Raw genomic sequence first — 22609 nt, 5'->3', positions numbered from 1 at the left:
AATTTGGGCTGAGGGGTGAAAGGGCACAAAAAGAATGGCGGAATTTTTTTTCTTTCTTTGTCCAGGATTGGATTGATACTGTATTTCATGACAAGCAATGGGAGAGATGGTTTACAGTATCGGGCAGGACCCCTCATACAGACCGGAGGAAATAGGTTGGTTTTTAATTTGTTTCATTGAATTGATGTTTGTGATGTCTCCATGTATTTTTCCATCCGTCATTGTAATGGCATCTTGTAGCGGCCATAGAAAATGAAAGACATTCTTCGGAAAAATGCCCGGGTCATGGAAAAGGCCCCTTTGTATGGTATGTGCCATGTGACAAACTACAGAAAAGAAGGGATATTCTTGGGAAAAATGCTAGGGGCATAGAAAATGCCCCTTTATATGGTATGTGCCATGAGGCAGACTAAGGAAAAGAAGGGACATTAATGGGAAAAATGCGAGGGGCATAGAAAAGGCTCTGAAGACGGAGCTTGTTTGGTACCCACACTGATCTCCCAATTGGTGGATTTTGAATAACCTATATATGGGGTGCCCTCCATATATAGGTTAAAATACATTTACTTCTTCATACAGCTGTATGAATCAAATTGGCGCCCCTTTATATGAACTTTTCTAGAGCATTACTTGGTTCCTCCTCAGAACACATGGGTAGTCCAGCATGCGCACAAGCTTTTTTGAAAGCTGTTGAAAGGCACAGATCAGGGGATGGGTATAAAAATATTTCAAAGGCCTTGAATATCCCTAGGAGCACAGTCAAGACAATTAAGATGTGGAAGGCGAACTTCTAAGGCGCTGCCTAGATTAGGTCGTCCCTCAAACTGGGTGACGAAGCAAGGAGGAGAACTGAACATAGAGGCCACCAAGAGGCTAATGGCAACTTTTAAAGAGCTACAGGCCTTTATAGCAAAGACTGGTCACTATGTGCATGTGACAACAATATCCCAAGCACTCCACAGGTCTGGCCTATATGGTAGGCTGGCAAGAAGGAAGCCATTACTCAAAAAAGCCCACCTTGAGTCCCATTTGAGGTATGCAAAAAACCACTGGAGATTCTGAAGCCATTATGCAAAAAGTTTGGTGATCTGACGAACCCAAGATGGAACTTTTTGGTCTAAATGCAAAACGTTACTTTTGGCGCAAACCCAGCACAGCACATCATCCAAAGACACCATCCCTGGTGTGAAGCATGGTGATGGCAGCATCATGTTATGCGGACTTGCAACGGTACACGACCTAAGGGCGGAGCTTCAATTTGGAAGCCCAAATGAAAAGGCAAAATATCAGAAATTGAAGGCTTTTTTATTTTAAACGATTCATATAAACATCCGTTGAATCATATCACACGCAAATCTTCAAAATCTAAACAGTATCGTTAGAATAAAAGCCACATCACTGTTCATATCGGTAAATATTATTCCATCGTGTTTCAAATCGTGATGATCGTGATCGTGAATCGTGATCGATAATCGTCTTCACAATCGCTATGTCGTATGTACTCCCGGTACGTGTACCAAATTCCCGATACGTGTACCAAATTCCCGATACGTGTAACTGTACCAAATCAACAGTTAAAAGGATTTTGAGCCGATAGTTGTTACGGCCTTGGCAAGATCGATGGAGACAGCGATCTGTTAGCGTATACACCGCCCAAATAGCTATGTGGAATTCTCTCATGTAGGGATTAATCCGCGTTTGAACTTTGGCCGAGGTCATTATTTACTTTTAATGATGTTTATATACGAATGATGTTTAATGATGTTTATATTGGTTTTGGGTCGTCCTTTCCGCATATCTCGTGGGATTGTAAGTTTGAGAGACGGCCGTGATGGCGGGGAGCGAGGGGGGATGGAATTCTCTCAAGCAGGGATTCAACCCATGTCCTTATAAAAGGTCTTTGTCCGAGGTCACCGAGTCCGATCAGTGCAGCTGTGCAGCGATCGGTGCAGCCGTTTGTGCGGCACCCGGGAAAACAACATCGTCACAATGAGAACAATGAACGTTAAATATGCGAACGCGAATGTTATGCGGGAGTCGAAACCTGAGCATTCTGGAGACTAAAGCTGAAATTGGGAAAACTAAATAGCCTATTTTACTCCTGGAGATCCCAGGATTATCCACCCAAAATATTGTTGAGATTAGTTCAGCAGTTTTTACGGTACCTTCGAACAGACAGACAGACGGACATTTGGTGAATTATAGTAAGATGTTTCTTATCAGCAGGGACTGGGGCACTTGTCAGGATAGAAGGGAAAATGGATGGAGCAGAATACAGAAAAATTCCAGAGAAAGACCTGCTGCCCTCTGCATGAAAGCTGAAATTGGAACGGAAGTTCACCTTTCAGCATGAAAACGACCCGAAGCACAGAGCCAAAGCCACATGGGAGTGGGTAAACAACAAAAAGATAAATTACTTTGAGTGGCCCAGTCAGAGCCCAGGCCTAAATCCAATCGAAAATCTGTAGCGTGACTTGAAGATTGTCACACATTGACACACATACACACATACACACATACACACATACACACATACACACATACACACATATACACACACACACACACACACACACACACACACACACACACACATACACATACACATACACATACACATACACATACACATACACATACACATACACATACACACACATACACATATACACACACATATACACACACATACACACACACACACACATATACACACACACATGATTTTGTTTCTAAACTAAACCCTATATTGGAAATTGATTGCCATTCTAATCTGAAATTATTTTGACACCATTCAGTTGTACAAACAGTTGGCCATTATTCCTGAAATCTGCATTTTAATTATTCCAGACTTTAAATGTCTTCTTTCTCCACCAACCAAGAAATTACATCTGTAATTGTGCACAAATTATTGAATTAAAAGTGGGTGGAGAAGGAGGAGGGGGAGGAAATGGAAGGGGAGGAGGAGGAGGAGGAGGGGAAGGAGGCGGGTGAGGAGATGCAGGAGTAGGGGAAGGAGAAGGGTGAGGAGATGGACGGGGAGGAGGAGGAGTGGGAGGAGGAGGGGAAGGAGGAGGGTGAGGAGATGCAGGAGTAGGGGAAGGAGGAGGGTGAGGAGATGCAGGAGAAGGGTGAGGAGATGGATGGGGAGGAGGAGGAGTGGGAGGGGGAGGATGAGGATGAGGAGATGGAGGGGGAGGAGGAGTAGTGGGTAGAGGAGGAGGAGTGGGAGGGGTAGGATGAGGAGATGGAGATGGAGGGAGAGTAGGAGGAGGAGTAGGGCATGGAGGAGGAGGGGAGGGGAAGGAGGAGGTTGAGGAGATGTTGGAGGAGGAGGAGTAGTAGTGTGTGGAGGAGAAGGAGGGGAGGGGAAGGAGGAGGGTGAGGAGATGGATTGGGTGGGGGGAGGAGGAGGAGTAGTAGTGTGTGGAGAAGGAGGGGAGGGGAAGGAGGAGGGTGAAGAGATGGATTGGGCGGGGGGAGGAGGAGGAGTAGGGCATGGAGATTGAGAAGGGGGAGGGGAATGTGGAAGGTGAGGAGATGGAGGGGATGGAGGAGGGTGAGGAGATTGAGGAGGAGGAGACTTGTGAAGGTACATTACATAATGTTTAGGTCTTGCTCATACTACAGGTGTGCTTTGTCGGTAAACTATTGTGGCGCTGCTCGAGGTCGAGGTATTCGAGTACTTTTTGTTGAACCAAACAGGGTGTCGGATGAGCAGCACGTGACGCGCGTTACCCGAACCTTGCCTTCCATTCCTGTTTGTATCTATTTATAAGATATAATCCACGGTAGCCCAGAGTTAAACCTCGCGGGCTATGTGAGTAAGTCTTCGGGTGATAAATTTGCCACACGACCGTCCTCCATTGTATTGCATTCACTACTACATACTACCTGCCTATGCTCGTGTGAGCGCAAACCACCTGATTTGTGTTGTTGGTATAAATGTCTCCACTCTGAACGACTTTGGCTCCTGAAAACGCTCAAGGATTATGTCTTATCGGGATGTTTACTTCGGTGCCGTTGTTTCCGCACAATCCACCTTAAGAGAGCACTCAAGGTAAGACACTGTACTTTGATACTTGTCTTGCTTACCTGATGTGGCCGCCCTTTTTACCTGCACCGCTGTGAGATTTAACCCCGATTGCTTTTCCAGTTGTTGTCACAACCTTTCTTGCCAGCATCTCCTTTCAAACGCACAAGCCTTCCATTTAAAGTTTCCTCAACAGAGTATCCATGGGTGTACTCGCCTCTAAGCTGTCTAGCCTGGGTTTGAATCTTGACCCAACTATAAACGGTCATTCTGGTGTTTAACAGGCAGGGGGATACATCGGTGTGGGCGCTGTCCCTCAGATGGATGTTAAACTGGGCGTCACATGTGCTGGCATTAGTTGGTGGACGTTAAAGATCCCACGGTGTCCTTGATGTGCAGAAACTTTTGGTGGAAAATCTTATATAAGGGCTATCTGTTTCTTACGTTTGAAAATCTAGCAGATTTTTGACTTGCTTTTCTCCCTCGTACGCACCTGTCCCAACCCTTTCCCCCCAACTCTGTAGGAAGTTCACATTTATTTAAGAAGGAATTGGGGGTGATGTGTGTGTGTTTATGGTGTGCGTACATGTGTCCATGTGTGGCAGCATCAACAGCACCAACAGCACCTTCATGGTGTGCGTACATGTGTGCATACATGTGTACGTGTATTTGTGTGTGTGTGCACGCTTGAGTTTGCACACATAATATGTGCAATATGTCATGCACAAGATGTGTGTACCCAACATACCACTGTAGAACATGTCACATATAACGTGTGTACACTGTATACAATACATGTACACAATATGTATATGTTTATAATGCATACAAATAATGTGTGCAAACAATACACCGCATATGATGTGATACAAAACAAAACAAAACATGCCAAAGCAAAAACAAAAACATAACCAAAAGTGCAACAAAACCCAAACGTGTATAAACCATAATTGTGTGTGTGTGTGTGTGTGTGTGTGTGTGTGCGTGTGCGTGTGCATGCGCACATCAAATGGCGTGCCCAAACACATGTGTGCGTCATCCTTCCACTCGGGTCCGCCAAATCTCAGGCCCCCTTCCAATCGAGTCTGACAAATCTCAGGGCCCCCTTCCACTTTGATCCACCAAATGTCAGGCCCCCCTTCCACTCCAGTCCACCAAAATCTTAGTACCCCACATTCCACTCGGGTTCGCCAAATTTAGGGCTCCCTTCCTGTGCGCGCATGCGTGTCCTCGACGGGTTGGAATTGACAAAACCCATCAAGCCACGGGTGCCTCCACCTCTCCCCACCAAAGCTGCCCATGAAGCTGTTGTATTCGGCACGTTACTGGATCTCATGGAGCTCGGTTCCCCGCAGGCATAACATGGCTTAACGGGAGTCACCAAATCCCAGGTCCTCGCTCCCAGCATGACGAAGTCGGAGGAACCAGCAAGCCGCCAGGCCAGGCCACATCCGCCAGGCCATCACATGACCTTGGATGGCACGTGCACAGCCCTCCGCCCTATCAAAGCCGCCGTGCACTTCGAAGCCGCCGCACATGGCACAAATCCTCAATCTCACCTCGCTCTCTCACATCCTCAACGGACGTAGCTCTACAGGACGAGGTCCGTTGAAGCCCAGGCCTTCCCGCCTTGCAGCATAGGGCCCACAAGTCCCACCAAGCTCCAGAGACAGGCTGCCCAAACACACGTTGAATGGCACGGCCCTGACCACCATCTCATCCCATCAAAACTGCCATTCGCAGGTCGGTCTTTGCTGTCTTCGAAACCGATATATTCGACACAGCTCCTGGTCCTCTCCATCCCAGGCGAGAAAAAGGCGGCACGACTGGCAAGTCATGCTACCTCTCTCACCGCCACCATCGTGTGTGTGTGTGTGTGTGTGTGTGTGTGTGTGTCCGTCCGTCCGTCCGTGTGTCCACGTGTCCACTGCCGCCGCTAACTTGTATTAACAGTAAATGGTACAAACTCGACTCTTCTCATCCACAGATATTTTTTTATGTTGCTATATTCTCATATGTCAGATTTACATTCGGGAACAACAATTATGGTTAACCATTGTGAAATTGCTTCTCTTTCACCTGAATGGTGAAAATCATGTTGAAAAGACTTTTAATTGCAGATTTCGTGCCAGTAACGGCAGGTTGAAAGTGCACTGCGAGCCGAACCAAGTCACTGAAAACACACAAACAGCACATGAGCAAAAGGCCTCTTTAGCATTCATATGCCATTTTGAAAGTCCTGTATTATGGTGCTAGGTCAGGCTACAAAAAATGGTTGATGTTTGCGTTTTTATAATGTTATACAGATGATATCAATAATAGTAACATATTTTTAATGGCAATATCAATAATTAAACATTACAGCAATGAAGAGTCTCTTCAAGGCCTACTCGACAAGCTTCCCCACAGGGCAAGCCGAGTTCAGCGCAAACGAACAACGAGCCAAAGCAAGATTGAACCACCATTGCTTCGCACGAGCAAACGAACAATATATACAGCAGGGCGACCGCCCTGGTACAATGAGCAGGGCACTCAGTTTGAAGAGGCGTTTGTCATCGGTGAGCCGGTATTGTATGAACCGCATGTTTCCTCACTGAAACACACGGTAAACACGTAAACGTACATTGTTTTGTTGTCACACATTTTTTTCAACACACGTGCTCCTGAGTTCTACATCAAATGTTTTCATTTTGATATCCGGCCCTGTTGTTGCAAAACCAGCACGGACACCTTCACCTGTCCTCTATGGTGCAGCTGGAGGATGAAAATGTCAGTGTGATATTGTTTTATCACGTTTTTGTTTATCCACACCACGTAACCATTTGGACCCATGCTCTCTTTCCCTTTTATAGGATTATGTGGAGGCAGTGCAAGTGGCAAGACCACAGTAGCGAACAAGATTATCGAGGCACTGGATGTGCCTTGGGTTGTGTTGCTGTCCATGGATTCCTTCTACAAGGTACAGACAGGCCTTTGCTTTTCGTCCAAGAGCAAGGGGGTCATTTTATTGCTTGAAATGTGTCTGGTTGGGATTTCTTATTGGGCCTACCCTTGGTATTTAAAACTCCTAGTCTACAGGTTCCTCAGTGGTGGACTGGGGTGCTAGATGTTGATGAATAATGTAAAGTGGCATTGCCGACCAAGAGCCAATATCCAAGGCCGAAAACCAATGTAATTGATCTTTCAGCGTGCATATAGCCATATGTGGTATGAAATGAAAGCATTTGAAGAGGTCTATTCATTTCCAAGGTGATTAGTTGAATATCCACTAAAATGTCTAGACAAGAGAAGGAAATGTTGATTTATTACTAGTTTTTTGATGTAACATCACATATCGCTCACTATCTGAGGAACAATATCATACATATCTCTTTATACCATCAGCTGATAAGGCTTCACTTTGCCTTTATGCATGAAAGCTGCTGTGAAATCATGGATACTTCTGTTAGTAAAGGCTTGGAAATTTGGTAAGACCTATCTCATCAAGCTGTCCAGGCAGTCCGGTTGTGTTGCATATTCTTCGTGAGTTTGCTGAGCCGAGGTCTATATCTATCCATAAAGATGCCTCCACCTGTTCTGTGTGGTGCAGCAGGAGGATAAAAATGTCAGTGTCATTACAACGGATAATTTCATCCCCGTTTCGCTGGGGTTTCCTGATGACTTTTATCATCTGCTCTCTTGTCTGTGGTTTGTGGTTCAACAGTTGTTTTATTCTGATAACAGATTCCAACTGTATCGTGCAGTGTGTCTTTGCCGGATAGTGTCTTAATCAATTCATCATATTGTTGTGGGAATTCCTTTCGGGGGTAACTTTGCATAGTATAGCGATAGTTATTTCCCATACTACATGAATTATCATAAAGAAGAGGTAATTTAAATGTGATATATGATATGCTATAGACGTACAGTGCCTTCAGAAAGTATTAACACCCCTTGACCTTTTTCACATTTTGTTGTGTTGCAGCCTAAATTTAAAATGGTTTAAGTTGAGATTTTGTGTCACTGATCTGCACTTAATACCACATAATGACAAAGTGGAAATTTTATTTTTTAGAATTCTTTACAAAATAACTAAGAATGAAAATCAGAAATATCTAATTTACATAAGTATTCAACCCCCTGAGTCAATACTTAGTAGTACAGCTTCGAGTCTTCTTGTGTATGTCTATCAGCTTTGCATATCTGGATTTGGGGAGTTTCTCCCATTCTTCCCTGCAGATTTCCTCAAGCTCTGTCAAGTTGGATGTGGAGCATCGGTGAACAGCAATCTTCAAGTCTTTCCACTGATTCTCAATGGGATTCAAGTCTGGGCTTTGGCTGGGCCACTCAAGGATTTTCACAATCTTGTTCTGAAGCTATTCCATTGTTGCTTTGGCTGTATGCTTTGGTTCATTGTCCTGTTGGAATCTAAATCTTCGCCGCAGTCTAAGGTCTTTTGCACTCTTGAAGTAGGTTCTCCTCAAAGATTTTCCTGTATTTGGCTCCATTCATTGTTCCCACTATCCTTGCAAATCTCCCAGTCCTTGCTGCTGAAAAGCATTCCTATAGCATGATGCTGCCACCACCATGCTACATGGTAGGGATGGTGGTAGATTGGTGGTGAGCTGTGCTTGGTTTCCACCACATGTAGTGCTTTGCATTCAGGCCAAGGGTTCAATTTTTATCTCATAAGGCCACATAATTTCAGCATCTGTCATGTGCCGTTTCACAAACTACAGGAGTGCTGTCAACCTGTCATGTACCTTTTTCTCAGGAGTGGCTTTTGTCTGGCCACTCTCCCATAAAACCTAGATTTATGAAGTGCAGCAGAGACTGTTCTCCTTCTGGCAAGTTCTCCGATCTCAGCCAAGGGACTGTGTAGTTCTGTCAGAGTGGTCATTGGGTTCTTGGTCACCTCCTTGACCAAGATTCTTCTTGCCCGGTTGCTCAGTTTGGTCGGACGGCCAGCTCTAGGAAGAGTCTGGGTAGTTCCATATTCTTTCAATTTCCTAATGATGAAGCTCACTGTGCCATTAGGAACTTTCAACAGTCTAGAAATTGTTTTATACCCTTCTCCAGATCTATGCCTCCTCACAATTCTATCTCGGAGTTTTACGGAGAGTTCCTTGGACTTCATGGTAGAGTTTCTGATCTGACATGCACTGTCACTTGTGGGACCTTACCTAGAAAGGTGTGTTTCTTTCTAAATCATGTCCAATCAATTGAGTTGGCCACAGGTGGACTCCAATCAGGTTGTAGAGACATCTCAAGGATGAGCACAGGAAATAGGATTCATCTGAGCTCAATTTGGAGTGTCATAGGAAAGGGGTTGAATACTTATTGACTCAAGACATTTAAACTTTTCATTTTGAATTATTTTGTAAAAAAAATAAAAATAAAAATATATACTGACATTTTGGGGTATTATTAATAGACCAGTGACAAAAAATGTCAACTCGATCTATTTTAAATTCAGGCTCTAACACAACAAAATATAAAAACGTCAAGGGGAGGGAATACTTTCTGAAGGCACTGGATATATGTATATAAAGACGGTGTCTTCCGCCTCTCCACTCCCTCCCCCCAAACATGTGTGTGTTTAAAACCACCATTCCTTGACACCCTTTTTTATGTTATTCCTTTCGTAATCTGCCTTTTGTCCTTTAAAGTGTTTTGACAGGCCGTCATGCAAAAGTTAAAACGGGAAAACGCCACGACCAGGCAACTGGGTAACTGGGACGAGTCTGACTACTACAACAATATTGCAGGAGCCCATCAGGTGTTACTTGGTTCTTATTGGTTAGAGTTTTTGCAAGTTTGGTTTCCATCTCCTCTGCAGTGATGACTTACTGAATATCCAAGTTGATGCAATACTTTTTTTGCAATACCAAGCCAATACCAATACCAAGCCAATACCAAGCCAAGCCAAGCCAATACCAAGCCAAGTGCAATACCAAGTTGATGCAAATACGTTTTTTCGCAGCTCCACACGCTCTCCATCGAAATCGAAGTTAAGTAATTGTTCCCATTTTGTATTTTCGTTAAAACTGTATTTATTTTATGGTGTATGTACGTATATTGTCCCGACAAAGATTTTCGGTGCAAATCTTTCATACCTGTATTGAAAATCGTGTTAATTCGTGTCGTCTTGAGGCCTTGTACAGTGTACACTGTACAGTGTACACTGTACAACCTTGAGGCTTTGTTTTTCTCTCAGCGCCTGTCGTTTGTGATCCAATAACTTTTGTTCTCTGTTTTCCCAGTCTTTCCACCCCAAAGCCTACTTCCTTATGTAAATCTCAACTCAAAAAAACAAAAAAAAAATGACATGACCTTCTCTGTGCTCATTCGTTTATTCATTCTTATTCGTTCGTTCGTTCTTCGACCACGTGTTTCTACCCCATTTCCCCAGATAGATTGTCAAATTTCAACTCGTTATTTTATCGTCCATGCGATATTGTTTGATTATAGTTAGTTTTGGTTTGAATTTCCTGTAACTCGTAATTAATTAATCGTGTTCTGCTCCTCGTGTGTGGCCTTGTAGTTGTACCCCCGTCGGTGTTTTGTTAACTTAAGCGTGTTTTGCTTGGCTCTTGGTTTTTTCCCTTCTACCCCGAACATAATACTCTGTCTAACGTTCTAAAAAAACATTTATTTTCTTTTCTCCACGTGTACTGTTGTCTCATCCTGTATTTTCTGTCCAGGTGTGCTGTTCGCCCTGCCCCCATTATCTCCTTGCCATCCACCGTTTGCCCTGTTCACGTGACTCGTGGTGGTCCCTCTCGGCTCTCCCCCCCGTTGGTATTTTTGTGCATATAAGATTATTCACGTTTCTGTTTAAATATTATTTAAATATGTTTAACCTTTCCCCTTCTGTGTTTTATTCAGTGGTATATTACAACACGCTGTTTTTCTTCCTATTTAAAAGGCTTTTCTCAATTTCCTCTCCAACTCATTCCACTTCAAAAAAAAGAAATTCAATATCTTATACGTCTCCCTCACTACATGGTCTAAATTCACATTCATTCCATCCCTCCTCCATCGTTCTGAATCGGATTGCTAACTTGAAAATCACAACAAACCCAATTTGTTATCAATGTTCGTCTTTCATTAATCATCCACTTTCTAAACTCCCCTCTTGCCCCTCCCCTCCAAATCCCCCCCCTTGCACCTACACTCCTAAACTCCCCCCTTGCCCCTCCACTCTTAAACTCCCCCCTTGCCCCTCCACTCCTGAACTCCCCCCTTGCCCTTCCCCTCATAAACTCCCCCCTTGCCCCTCCCCTCCTAATCCCCCCCCTTGCCCCTCCACTCCTGATCTCCCCCCTTGCCCCTCCACTCCTGATCTCCCCCCTTGCCCTTCCCCTCCTAAACTCCCCCCTTGCCCCTCCACTTCTAAACTTCCCCCTTGCCCCTTCCCTCCAAAACTCCCCCCTTGCCCCTGCCCTCCTAAACTCCCCCCTCACTCCTCCCCTTCAAAACTCCCCCCCAATCCCTCCCATTCAATTCTCCCCCCATACCATTCCTCTCCAATTCTCCCTCCTCCCCCCTCCTCCTCCAAGCTGCCTCCTCCCCACTTGGTCTCCCTTCTATCTCATACCTCCACCCCCCCAAACCTTCTACTTTCCTCTGCCCCCCCCTCAAACAACCCCTCACTGTGCCTCATCCCTTCACCATCAAACCTTTCATCCTCCTCATCCTTCCCTTTCTTGGAACTCTTCTGCAACATCTGACACACTATCAACTGCTCTCCCTACCTCCCCCTCTCATCCTTCATCTTACCCTACTCCTCCCCTCCCCTGTCCTGTACCCGATGCTCCCCCTCTCTCTTCATTAACGGTATGGACCTCAAACATCCGGGGCCTTCGCTCAAACCTGACTGATCTCTCCATACAGGTTGCTTCTGACAATCCAGACTTGATCTGCTTAACAGAAACTTTCCTCCTTCAAGATGTCTCTGATTCCTTAATATCTCTTCCTGGTTACTCCCTCCTCCGGTATGATAGACCTGAGCCTCGGCCTGGTGGTGGGGTGGCTATCTTTGTCAAAAACTCTCTTCCTCACTCTCCTTGCACTGCCCTCTTTCCTCCTCACCCGCAAGAGTACCTCTGGTTACGGCTTCCTCTCCGCTCCCACCTTTTGTTCATATGTGTTCTGTACCGTCCCCCAAACAGTGATGACTCCATCTACATTTCACTGTCTGACAACATGGACCAACTTCTATCCACTCATCCCAACTCTCTCTTCCTCATATGTGGTGACTTCAACTGTCATCATGCCACCTGGTTGGGTGTGGGTTCCTCTCTCACCAGTCATGGCACCTCAGCAAAGGACTTCTGTGACTCACTGGGATTGACACAATCTGTCAATTTCCCGACCCGGATCTCAGCCAATGGAGTATCTTCTCTTCTAGACTTGGTTAGGACAAACTTCCCTGCTAATGTCTGCTGCTCTTCTTCTGCTCCAATCGGTTCTTCTGATCATGTGCTTGTCAAAGTGGACATCTCTCTGGCCATTCTCAGAGAGCCTCCTCAGCGTCGACGAGTCTGGCATTTCACTCAGGCCGACTGGGACGGTCTTCAAGCAGCCATCAATCGTCTGGATTGGTCTCCCATCTCCACTGCCTCTGACATCAATTCTTCCTGGGAATTCTTCCAAAGCAAACTGATCTCTCTCATGCACAGATTTATCCCATCTCGCCTTCAGTTGTCTTACCCTTCCTCCCGTCCATGGTACACTGAATCTTGTGGTGAGGCAGTTGCCCTGAAACAACTTGCCTTTGCCTCTTGGAAGGCTAATCCAACTGAAGGCAATCTCAGTTCCTTCCACCAAGCTCGGAACAAGTGTGTGTCTACCCTCAGGAGTGCCAGGAAGCACTATCTCTCCTCACTCAAGAATGAACTCTCAAACCTGTCTCCTTCCTCCAACTTCCAACTCCAACTCCAACTTCCAACAACTCCAATTGTTTGAAATTCCAACTTCTTTCCTGGAAGTCCTGGCAGTGTCCATATGTTTTATACCTCTCCCACTGCCCCCTTCCCACGCCCCCCCCCCAAAGCCCTCACCCTCTCTCAGATCTCTCGATGTCTCCATGTCTCTCAGTCCCTGCTCTCAAATGTTGTGTTTGTGTCCTTCCCCCTCTCTCCCCATCTTGTCTACCGCTCCCTATGTTATGTTTTATGTGTCGGTTTGTCTTTCTGTGTGATTAATGTTCGCTCTTTCACGAGCCTCGATCTTGTATACAAAAAAAAAAAAAAAAAAAAAAATCCTGGTGGGGTCTGGTCAAATCCGTTTCTGGTGTTTGTTCCCCCTCCATCCCCTCCCTTACCTCAAATGGCCACACAGTTGACATCGCACGTGACAAAGCCGAATGCCTCAACTCTGTGTTCGCCTCAAAATCCTTAGTCCCAAACCCATCTCTCTCTGTTCCCACCTTTCCCAGTCGAACCCAACTGCTCCTGGACTCTGTGTCCTTCTCTCCTGACAAGGTGGAGGAGTTTTTGTCAAACCTCGACTCTGATTCTGCAACTGGACCAGACGGCATCAGCCCACGGGTCCTAAAATCCTGCTCTGCCGCTCTATCTCACCCTCTCTCTGTGCTTTTCACCCTATCTTTTGCTCAAGGTCATCTGCCAGCATCCTGGAAATCAGCTAACATTACCGCTTTACACAAAAAAGGTGCAAAAACAGATCCTTGCAACTACAGACCAATCAGCCTGCTCCCAATTATCAGCAAAGTCATGGAATCCATCATTGCTTCGGATATGAAATCTTTCCTCTTCTCCAATGGCTTGATCTCTGATCATCAATTTGGTTTCAGACCAGGTCACTCTACTCTGGACATGCTGCTTCTGCTGTCTCAACAATGGATGGAGGTCCTCAATGCCAAACAGGAAATCAGAGCTGTCTCCCTTGACATATCACGGGCCTTTGATACGGTCTGGCACCCAGCTCTGCTCACCAAACTCTCCTCCTATGGTATCCATGGAAATCTCCATGCATGGCTTGCGGACTTCCTCTCTGGTCGTAGTCAACGTGTGGCCCTGAATGGATTTCTCTCATCTCCCCTTCCTGTTCAGGCTGGAGTTCCCCAAGGAAGTGTGCTGGGCCCTGTGCTTTTTCTGGTCTTTATCAATGATCTCTCCGACTCTCTGGAAAATCCTCTCTATCTCTTTGCTGATGACTCCACTCTCTGCCGCTCCATTCCTCTTCCCTCAGATCGGCAGTCTGCAGCCTCCTCACTCTCTGAAGACCTGGACAAAATCACAGACTGGTCAAACAAGTGGAACATGTCTTTCAATCCTGACAAATCTCACTCTCTTAATATGTCTCTCCGAAAAGACCGACTGGACAACCCTCCCATCTACTTTCTCAACAATGCTCTCCAAGAAGTTCTGTCGCTCAAGCTTTTGGGTCTCACTATCTGCCATGATCTTTCTTGGGAAAACCACATTTCCAAGCTGGCCTCCAAAGCCAGTCGCCGACTGGGCATCCTCCGTCGTGCGAAGTCCTTCCTCGGCACACCTGAGCTCCTCACCACATACAAGGCTTTCATCCGCAGCTCAATGGAATACTGTTCTCCCCTATGGGCTGGTGCTCCTGCCTCACACCTGGCTCGGCTTCACGCTGTTGAATCCAAAGCTTTCAAAATCATTGGAATCTCCCGCGATGAAGCTATCTCTGAGGGCCTTTCACTCACTCACCGCAGGCAGGTCGGTGGTCTTTCTGTCTTCTACCGACTCCTCTCCGGCCTTGCTCCCCCAGCTCTCTCTGTGCTCTGTCCCCCAAATATTCCTACAGGTCGCACAAGATCTGCCAGCAACCCTCTGATGGTTAAACTGCCGAAATCTCGGCTCTCTGCTCACCTTCACTCTTTCATTCCTCTTTTCTCCCGCCTCTGGAACAAACTCCCACACTCCCTTCAATCCCTCTCCTCCCTCCAGGTCTTTAAAACAGCTGTACACCACCATCTCTTATCTTCCCCCATCCAAAACCTTGATCTTTTCTACCCCCACTAATTCACCCCAGATCCACCTTGTTTGAAATTCCAACTTCTTTCCTGGAAATCCTGGCAGTGTCCATATGTTTATACCTCTCGCACCCCCCCCCCCCCCTTCACATGCCTCCCCCCAAAGCCCTCTCCCTCCCACAGATCTCTCGATGTCTCCATGTCTCTCGGTCCCTGCTCTCAAATGTTGTGTTTGTGTCCTTCTCCCTCTCTCCCCATCTTGTCTACCGCTCCCGATGTTATTTGTTTTATGTGTCTGTTTGTCTTTCTGTGTGATTAATGTTCGCTCTTTCACGAGCCTCGATCTTGTATACAAAAAAAAAAAAAAAAAAAAAAAAAAAAAAACACAACAACATCGATACCATTCGACTGCTGGTAAACTCTTCATGCCGAGACATGCAAAGATTATTGGATGGTTTCAACTTCCCTTTAGAGACAGCATACAAAACGTGTGCTGCTGAGCTCACATGTCTTGCCACACCATCTGAGAGATCCTTCTGACAATCACCACAGATGGTCTCAGTCTTCCAAGATCAGTGAGTTGGGAAGATCAGATGTTGACCATCAAATTGAGCATAGTTCTCTGTAGATCGCATGATGTTCGTGAAGTTGCTGTACGTTCTCCATAGATAACACGCTAACCCTTTGACAGTAAATTCCTTTTAAGACCTGCAGTCTGCAGCCATCTTCAAAGCATTTTCTTTTGAGCATTTCCTCTCAAAAAGCACCAGCCCTTGTTTTTACTGTGCTTGTCCATTGCTACTAGCCCATCAAAGTATTAAATTCTCTTTTTTCCTGGAAGTTGCACTGATGGCTGCAAATGGGCAAGTGATGTTGAACAGCGCCATTTTGTCAATGTCAAAACAGTAACGTCAAGGCAGAGATGTTAAAAACTCTGGACAATTGTTGTCGATCACTGAAACCTGAATGTATGTAATAAGGGATTTGAATGCATTGTCACATGCCATTTGTGATTCCTCTTCTCCCTGGGAAACATTGGCAGTGGAACAGGCTATATTTAAATAGTCCCTTTGACACTCGTGATGGTATTTGACCTCTTTCGAACGAAAGCCCATGCTATCATATCCTGAACTCCAGAAAGCGTGGTGAAGTTAGGATAGCATCCACGATGGTAACCATCTTGTTCACCGACAGTATCTGGTCACTTTGCAAACACTGTCCATAACTTTGAGGATCTAGCCTGTGGTCATTCTGAGTGTGCATTACAGACTGATTTGACTGGCCCACGTTTCTTTGGTGACATCTTTGTCTCAAGACATCCTGTCTTGGTCTACCTGGAGATAAATTTCACAATTGGAATTATACAATTATATAACACAAGAATCAGGTGCAAAGTTATTCTTTGGCACAGCTGAACTCTTATCCACAAGGCTTTCATCCCCAGCTTGATGGAGTGCTGCTCTTTGGTGTCCCGGCCTCATATCTTGTTCAGTGGAAACAAAGGCTGTCCAGATTATTGGAATCTCCCGTGATGAAGCTGAGTCTATGGGTCTATAACATTCCCATCGCAGACAGGTCGGTGGTCTCTTTGTCTCCTATCACCTCCTTCTGGGCTTGTACCCTCTGCTCTTTCCGTGCTTTGTCTCGCCAAGTTTCTGCAGGGCTCGCGGTCCACCACGAACCACCGTTCTGATGAAACTCCCAAAATCCATTATCACTCCTCACCTCCACCTATTCGTTCCTTCCCCCCCCCCCCCCCCCACCGCCTGTGGAATACAATAGAAAAGAATAAGAATTAAAAAACGGCCATTTTGAGTTGTTCAGTTTCTTTTAGTTTACGATGATGTCCCAAAGTTTATAATCAGAGTTTTTGGATGTGAAATCATCCACAGACGACTCGTAGGTACTTATATGTTTATAAGTTTGTATTTGGTTGATCTTTATGACTTCCTGATATTTGTGTCGTATTAATCTAGCCCTGGTGTTGGGCTAGCGGCTAGGGGTGCCGGCTTAGGATCCTAGGATCCTGGGTTCGAATCCCGGTCGATCGCTGAATTAACGCCAGGGGGCTTGACTCAGCCTGTCATCCTTCCGAGGTCGGCTAATTGAGTACCAGTTCACTGGTAATTCCCTGTTTGTCGTTAAAGGCGGCGAAAAGGGTTGGCGTCAGGAAGGGCATCCGGCCATAAAACATTGCTTCAAAAAGGGGACCAAAAAAACAACAACAACCATGGTTCCCGAAAAAGGCCAACCCCCGCTTGCGGGGAAAAATGGCCTCTAAAGGTGGTTATTTTATATATATATTAAACCTAATGCCTAGGTCACACATAGGCGGATTTGTCGGCGACTACTGGCGACTGAAAAAATCGCCACCATCCGCCGACAATCGTAATGAAACCGTAATGGACGGTCGCCTGTAGTCGCGGTTATCCTCCCCAGGTCGGCTGCAGTCGGCAAGAGTCGCAAAGGGGCCAAAACGTTTTTAAAATGTTTAAAAATGGCGCGCTCAGTCGCAATGGAAAAAAATCCGCCATGCTGTCGTGATGGAGCCGCCATGCTGTCGTCGGTATCCGTAATAAGAGCGTAAAGCGACCGCAACCCAGTCGCTCATAGTCTTCCGCAATCGCCCCACAGAATGGTGCCAGGAATTGCCATATAAACAATGGAGAGCGACATTATCTTATTTAAATGGAGCGACATTATCTTATTTTTATCTTATCGACAAACGGTTATCGACAAACCACATGTCACGGACTGCTTTATAAACATTTATGACATCAATTGCTTATTTTTAGGTTCAAATAAACATACTCATCCACCATTGATGCATACACATTCCTTCAAGGTGAACAACACATCCGCAGATGGCGCAGACCCATCGGCCGATGGGTCTGCACCATCATTTCTCGTGCATCCACAGATGGGCCAGACCCATCGGCCGATGGGACCGATCCACAGATCGGTTCCAACAATTACATTACAATGATACATCTTTATTAACTTTATAAATTGTACATCAAACATCTTTATGCTTCATGTCATACATCATTGAAATGAATAAAGTGAAATGTAAAATAGAGAGATAAAGATTAAAAAAAGTTGTGTGAATCGTCTCCAATCGCCGGCGGTCTTATTGCAGTCTTGCGGACGTCGGAGTAAACCGCCACCCGGCCCCAATGCAGTCGCCGCGATCCGCCATCGGTCGTAATCTAGCCGCCAGACTGTCGCCACGCTGCCGCCGTGCATCCGCAATGCAGTCGTCGTCGATCTTCGACAGTCGCCATCCCACTCGGGGCGTCGTCGCAATGCAGGCGCAATGTGGCCGCCTGCAGTCGCCATACTGCCGCCTGCCCATATTTGACCGCCCGACATCGCCAGTAGTCGCCGAAAAATCTTGATCGCCGGCAGTCGCCGGTAGTCGCCAAAATATCCGCCTATGTGTGACCTAGGCATAAGATATGGCGTGTCTGTGCCGTCACTATACAGGAAGTCTTGTGATTTCCTGATATTTTATGTTTTTATTTTGTAGATAATTTTGCATTGAAAATCATTGTATTATATTTTGAGTACTGTATAATGTTGTACCTTTACTTTGTTTTCATTGTAGACCATGGGCCATACCCAATTTTTCTTCTTAGTTTTTGAGTTCCAGTCTCCACATGGGGACTACATGAAACCTTCCTTAATATTTTCAAAAGATGTACCTGAACACAAAATAAATTGTTCCCAAGTCTGAAAATTGAGCAAATTGAGAAATTCATACAAACTCAAAGAAATACATAGAAATACTGTCAACCCTCGACTCGGATTCTGCAACTGGACCTGACGGCATCAGCCCACGGGTCTTAAAATCCTGTTCTTCCGCTCTTTCACTCCCTCTCTCTGTTCTCTTCACCCTCTCTTTTCCTCAAGGTCATCTTCCATCTGCTTGGCAATCTGCCAACATCACCGCATTGCACAAAAAGGTGCAAAAACAGATCCCAGCAACTACAGACCAATCAGCCTTCTCCCAATTATCAGCAAAGTCATGGAATCCATCATTGCTTCAGATATGAAATCTTTCCTCTTCTCCAATGGCTTGATCTCTGATCATCAATTTGGTTTCAGACCTGGACACTCTACTCTGGACATGCTGCTTCTGCTTTCTCAACAATGGATGGAGGTCCTCAATGCCAAACAGGAAATCAGAGCTGTCTCCCTTGACATTTCACGTGCCTTCGATACGGTCTGGCACCCCGCTCTGCTCACCAAACTCTCCTCTTTTGGTATCCATGGAAATCTCCATGCATAGCTGGTGGACTTCCTCTCTAGTCGTAGTCAACGTGTGGCCCTGAATTGGTTTCTCTCATCTCCTCTGCCTGTTCAGGCTGGAGTTCCACAAGGTAGTGTTCTGGGCCCTGTGCTTTTTCTGGTCTTCATCAATGATCTCTCTGACTCTCTTGAAAATCCTCTGTATCTCTTTGCTGATGACTCTACTCTCTGTTGCTCCATTCTTCATCCCTCAGATCGGCAGTCTGCAGCCTCCTCACTCTCTGCAGACCTGGACAAAATCACAGACTGGGCAAACAAGTGGAACATGTCTTTCAATCCTGACAAATCTCACACTCTTACGATGTCTCTCCGAAAAGACCGACTGGACAACCCTCCCATCCACTTTCTGAATAATCCTCTCCAAGAAGTTCTGTCACTCAAGCTTTTGGGTCTCACTATCTGCCATGATCTTTCCTGGGAAAACCACATTTCAAATCTGGCCTCCAAAGCCAGTCGCCGACTGGGTATCCTCCGTCGTGCGAAGTCCTTCCTTGGCACACCTGAGCTCCTCACCACATACAAGGCTTTCATCCGCAGCTCAATGGAATACTGCTCTCCCCTCTGGGCTGGTGCTCCTGCCTCACACCTAGCTCGTCTTCACGCTGTTGAAACCAAAGCATTCAGAATCATTGGAATCTCCCGCGATGAAGCTAACTCCAAGGGCCTCTCACTCACTCACCGCAGGCAGGTTGGTGGTCTTTCCGTCTTCTACCGACTCCTCTCTGGCCTTGCCCCCCCCAGCTCTCTCTGGGCTCTGTCCCGCAAATATTCCTACAGGTCGCACAAGATCTGCCTGCAACCCTCTTATGGTCAAACTGCCAAAATCAAGACTCTCTGCTCACCTTCACTCCTTCATTCCTCTTTTCTCCCGCCTCTGGAACAAACTCCCTCACTCTCTTCAATCCCACTCCACCCTCCAGGTCTTTACAGCTGTTCACCACCATCTCTTAATTTCCAAAGGTGGGCGGTCCGCTTCGAAAGTCCGCTTATCCGCTTATCCGCTGCAGCGGACTAACGTTTTCGAAGCGGATAAGCGAATCGGAACAACCCCCGGAAACCGAAGCGGATAAGCGTAAGCGGACTACCGAAAAATTAAAGCGCATCGCGATTCGCCAAATCAGCTGTTAGCCTGAGCCGTTACTCTAGAATTGTGAATATTTATTTAAGTGAATAATAAGTGAAACCCTAACAACTCGGCTCTTGCGACATAACGCATTATATCATAACGTTATGTTCACGTCATGGTTTACGACATGGTTGTAACATAACGCATTACATCATGACGTTATGTTCACGTCATGGTTTACGGCATGTTCACGACACCATGACGAATAAACGGCAGTCCGTTGGCCCGCCATCTTGTTGACTTGTTTGTGTCTGAATAACCAAACGTTACAGCTCTCGCCCAATCTCTTCCCGCTCGAGTTCCGTGATGCTTGGGTAACTCTGTTTCTCAGGCATAACACGCCGCTCCCGAGCTCTGCCTCGGTCGAGCGCGTGTTCAGCTACGGGTCGGACATCCTCAGGCCTAAGAGATCGGCCCTGGCTGCACCGAACTTCGAGGCCCTCGTCTTCATGAAGGGCAACCTCCAAATCCTCAAGAAGGCCCACGAGGTGGAGGAGGAAGACGAGGACTAGTCAACAGACTGCTAGTGCTAGTCTGTTGACTAGTAGACTCTCTTGTCAAAGAAAGGACGGGCAAATTGATTTTTCTTTAATGTAACTTGCATATATTAAAATTATATTTAAATTAACTGTAGAGTACAGTAGAGTCGAGTGGAAAACTTTATTTCAATACATTTTGAATAAATTTTATTTAAATAAAAATGTATATTTTTGATCTTAAAAGCTTTGTTTGTCTTTGTAGTAGTTAGAAATGGCTATTTAGGCTTAAAAAGCATTAAATTCCCTTTAGAAACGTCAAAAATCGCTTTAAAAACGTCGAAGCGCTTTTAAAAAATCGAATCGAAGCGGATAAGCGGTAAGCGGACTAAGATTTTCGGCCGCTGAAGCGGATAAGCGAATCGGACTACACGGGCTGGTGGAGCGGATAAGCGGTAAGCGGACTTAAAATTTTCCGAATCGCGCCCACCTTTATTAATTTCCCCCATCCAAAACCTTGATCTTTTCTACCCCCGCTAATTTCACCCCAATTCCACTTTTTTGAAATACCAACTTCTGTCCTGGAAGTCCTTGGTGTCCTTGTGTTTTATACTTCTCCTTCCCCCTTATACTTCTCCCTCCCCCTTCCCACGCCTCCTCCCCCCAAGCCCCCTCCCTTCCACACATCTCCCTGCTCTCAAATGTTGTGTTTGTGTGCTTCCCCATCTCTCCCCATCTTGTTTTCCGCTCCCTCTTTTTATATATTTTGTTTGTCTGGTTGATTTGTTTGTGAAGTAAATGTTAGCTCTTTCACGAGCCTCGATTCAGTATACAAAAAAAAAAAAAAAAAAAAATTTGGTTGCTAAAGCCATTTTACCCGAGCAACCATGGCATGTAAGCAAGATTATCAGGTTTTGCAGCACTGGAATGTCAAAACTAGGCTGGAGAGAGATTTAGATATACTCATAATATCTCAAAGCAGAAATTAGTGACAATGTCAAAGAAAAACAATGAAATACAAAGAAATGGTTGCCAAGGCCATTTTACCCTAGCAACCATGGCATGTAAGCAAGATTATCAGGTTTTGCAGCACTGGAATGTCAAAACTAGGCTGGAGAGAGATTTTGATATACTCCTAATGTCTCAAAGCATTAATTATATATATATATTGACAGAAAAATCGGGTAGTCATTGCTTTTGTGAAATACACGAAAGACAAGAACAAGCTACAATTCATCCTCAGAGTCAGAAGTGTCATTTTCATTGCATTCAGGTTGATCTGGTGAAAGTGAAACATTTTCACATCCTGCACAAGAGCACAGGTCTGTGCAAGGAACCTTGTTAGCCAAACAAGAACATCTCCTTTGTGAACACTGCATTTTCTTGCGTGAGTAGTGTGCCAACTCCATAACACTTGCAGGTGCAGGGGGAAGTCCCATCCAATCGACCGCTAGCTCACCACCATCAAATTTCCATCCATGATCTGTTGGAGGTGGAATGTTTGGCAAGTTCTCAAGACATCGCTTATGAATTGCTGCCTGATGGTTTGCATGTTGGATATGTTTGTGTAATGCATCCTTGTTGGGTGGCAAACATTTGTCTTCACATCTACCGGTCTTGAACATCTGACGCCTGGCCTGGTTCACATCTACACAGCCATTCTGGCCATAGAGGTCACAAGTGAACATCTCCAGTCCTGTATACAGAGTTTCAGA

The 22609-nt window shown here is 45.6% G+C and overlaps 1 protein-coding gene across 2 annotated transcripts in view; it reads left to right on the top strand.

The window, feature by feature from the left end:
• The window catches only part of UCKL1 (uridine-cytidine kinase 1 like 1), a 92799-nt gene that overhangs the window by 9129 nt on the left and 61061 nt on the right, over positions 1 to 22609 (top strand). The window contains exons 1-3 of one of the 2 annotated variants that reach the window (XM_068134288.2): positions 3600 to 4060; positions 6398 to 6591; positions 6886 to 6992. In XM_068134288.2, the coding sequence (XP_067990389.1) occupies positions 3993 to 4060; positions 6398 to 6591; positions 6886 to 6992 (369 nt within the window). In that variant the 5' untranslated portion in view covers positions 3600 to 3992. Of the gene's footprint in view, positions 1 to 3599; positions 4061 to 6397; positions 6592 to 6885; positions 6993 to 22609 lie in introns of those variants that run through there. The other variant, XM_068134287.2, reaches the window with a different exon arrangement.

The sequence above is a fragment of the Myxine glutinosa genome, chromosome 13, assembly GCF_964187855.1.
Source record: "Myxine glutinosa chromosome 13, kmMyxGlut1.1, whole genome shotgun sequence".
Classification (NCBI taxonomy): Eukaryota; Metazoa; Chordata; class Myxini; order Myxiniformes; family Myxinidae; genus Myxine; species Myxine glutinosa.
This window is presented reverse-complemented; position numbering and strand designations above follow the sequence as displayed.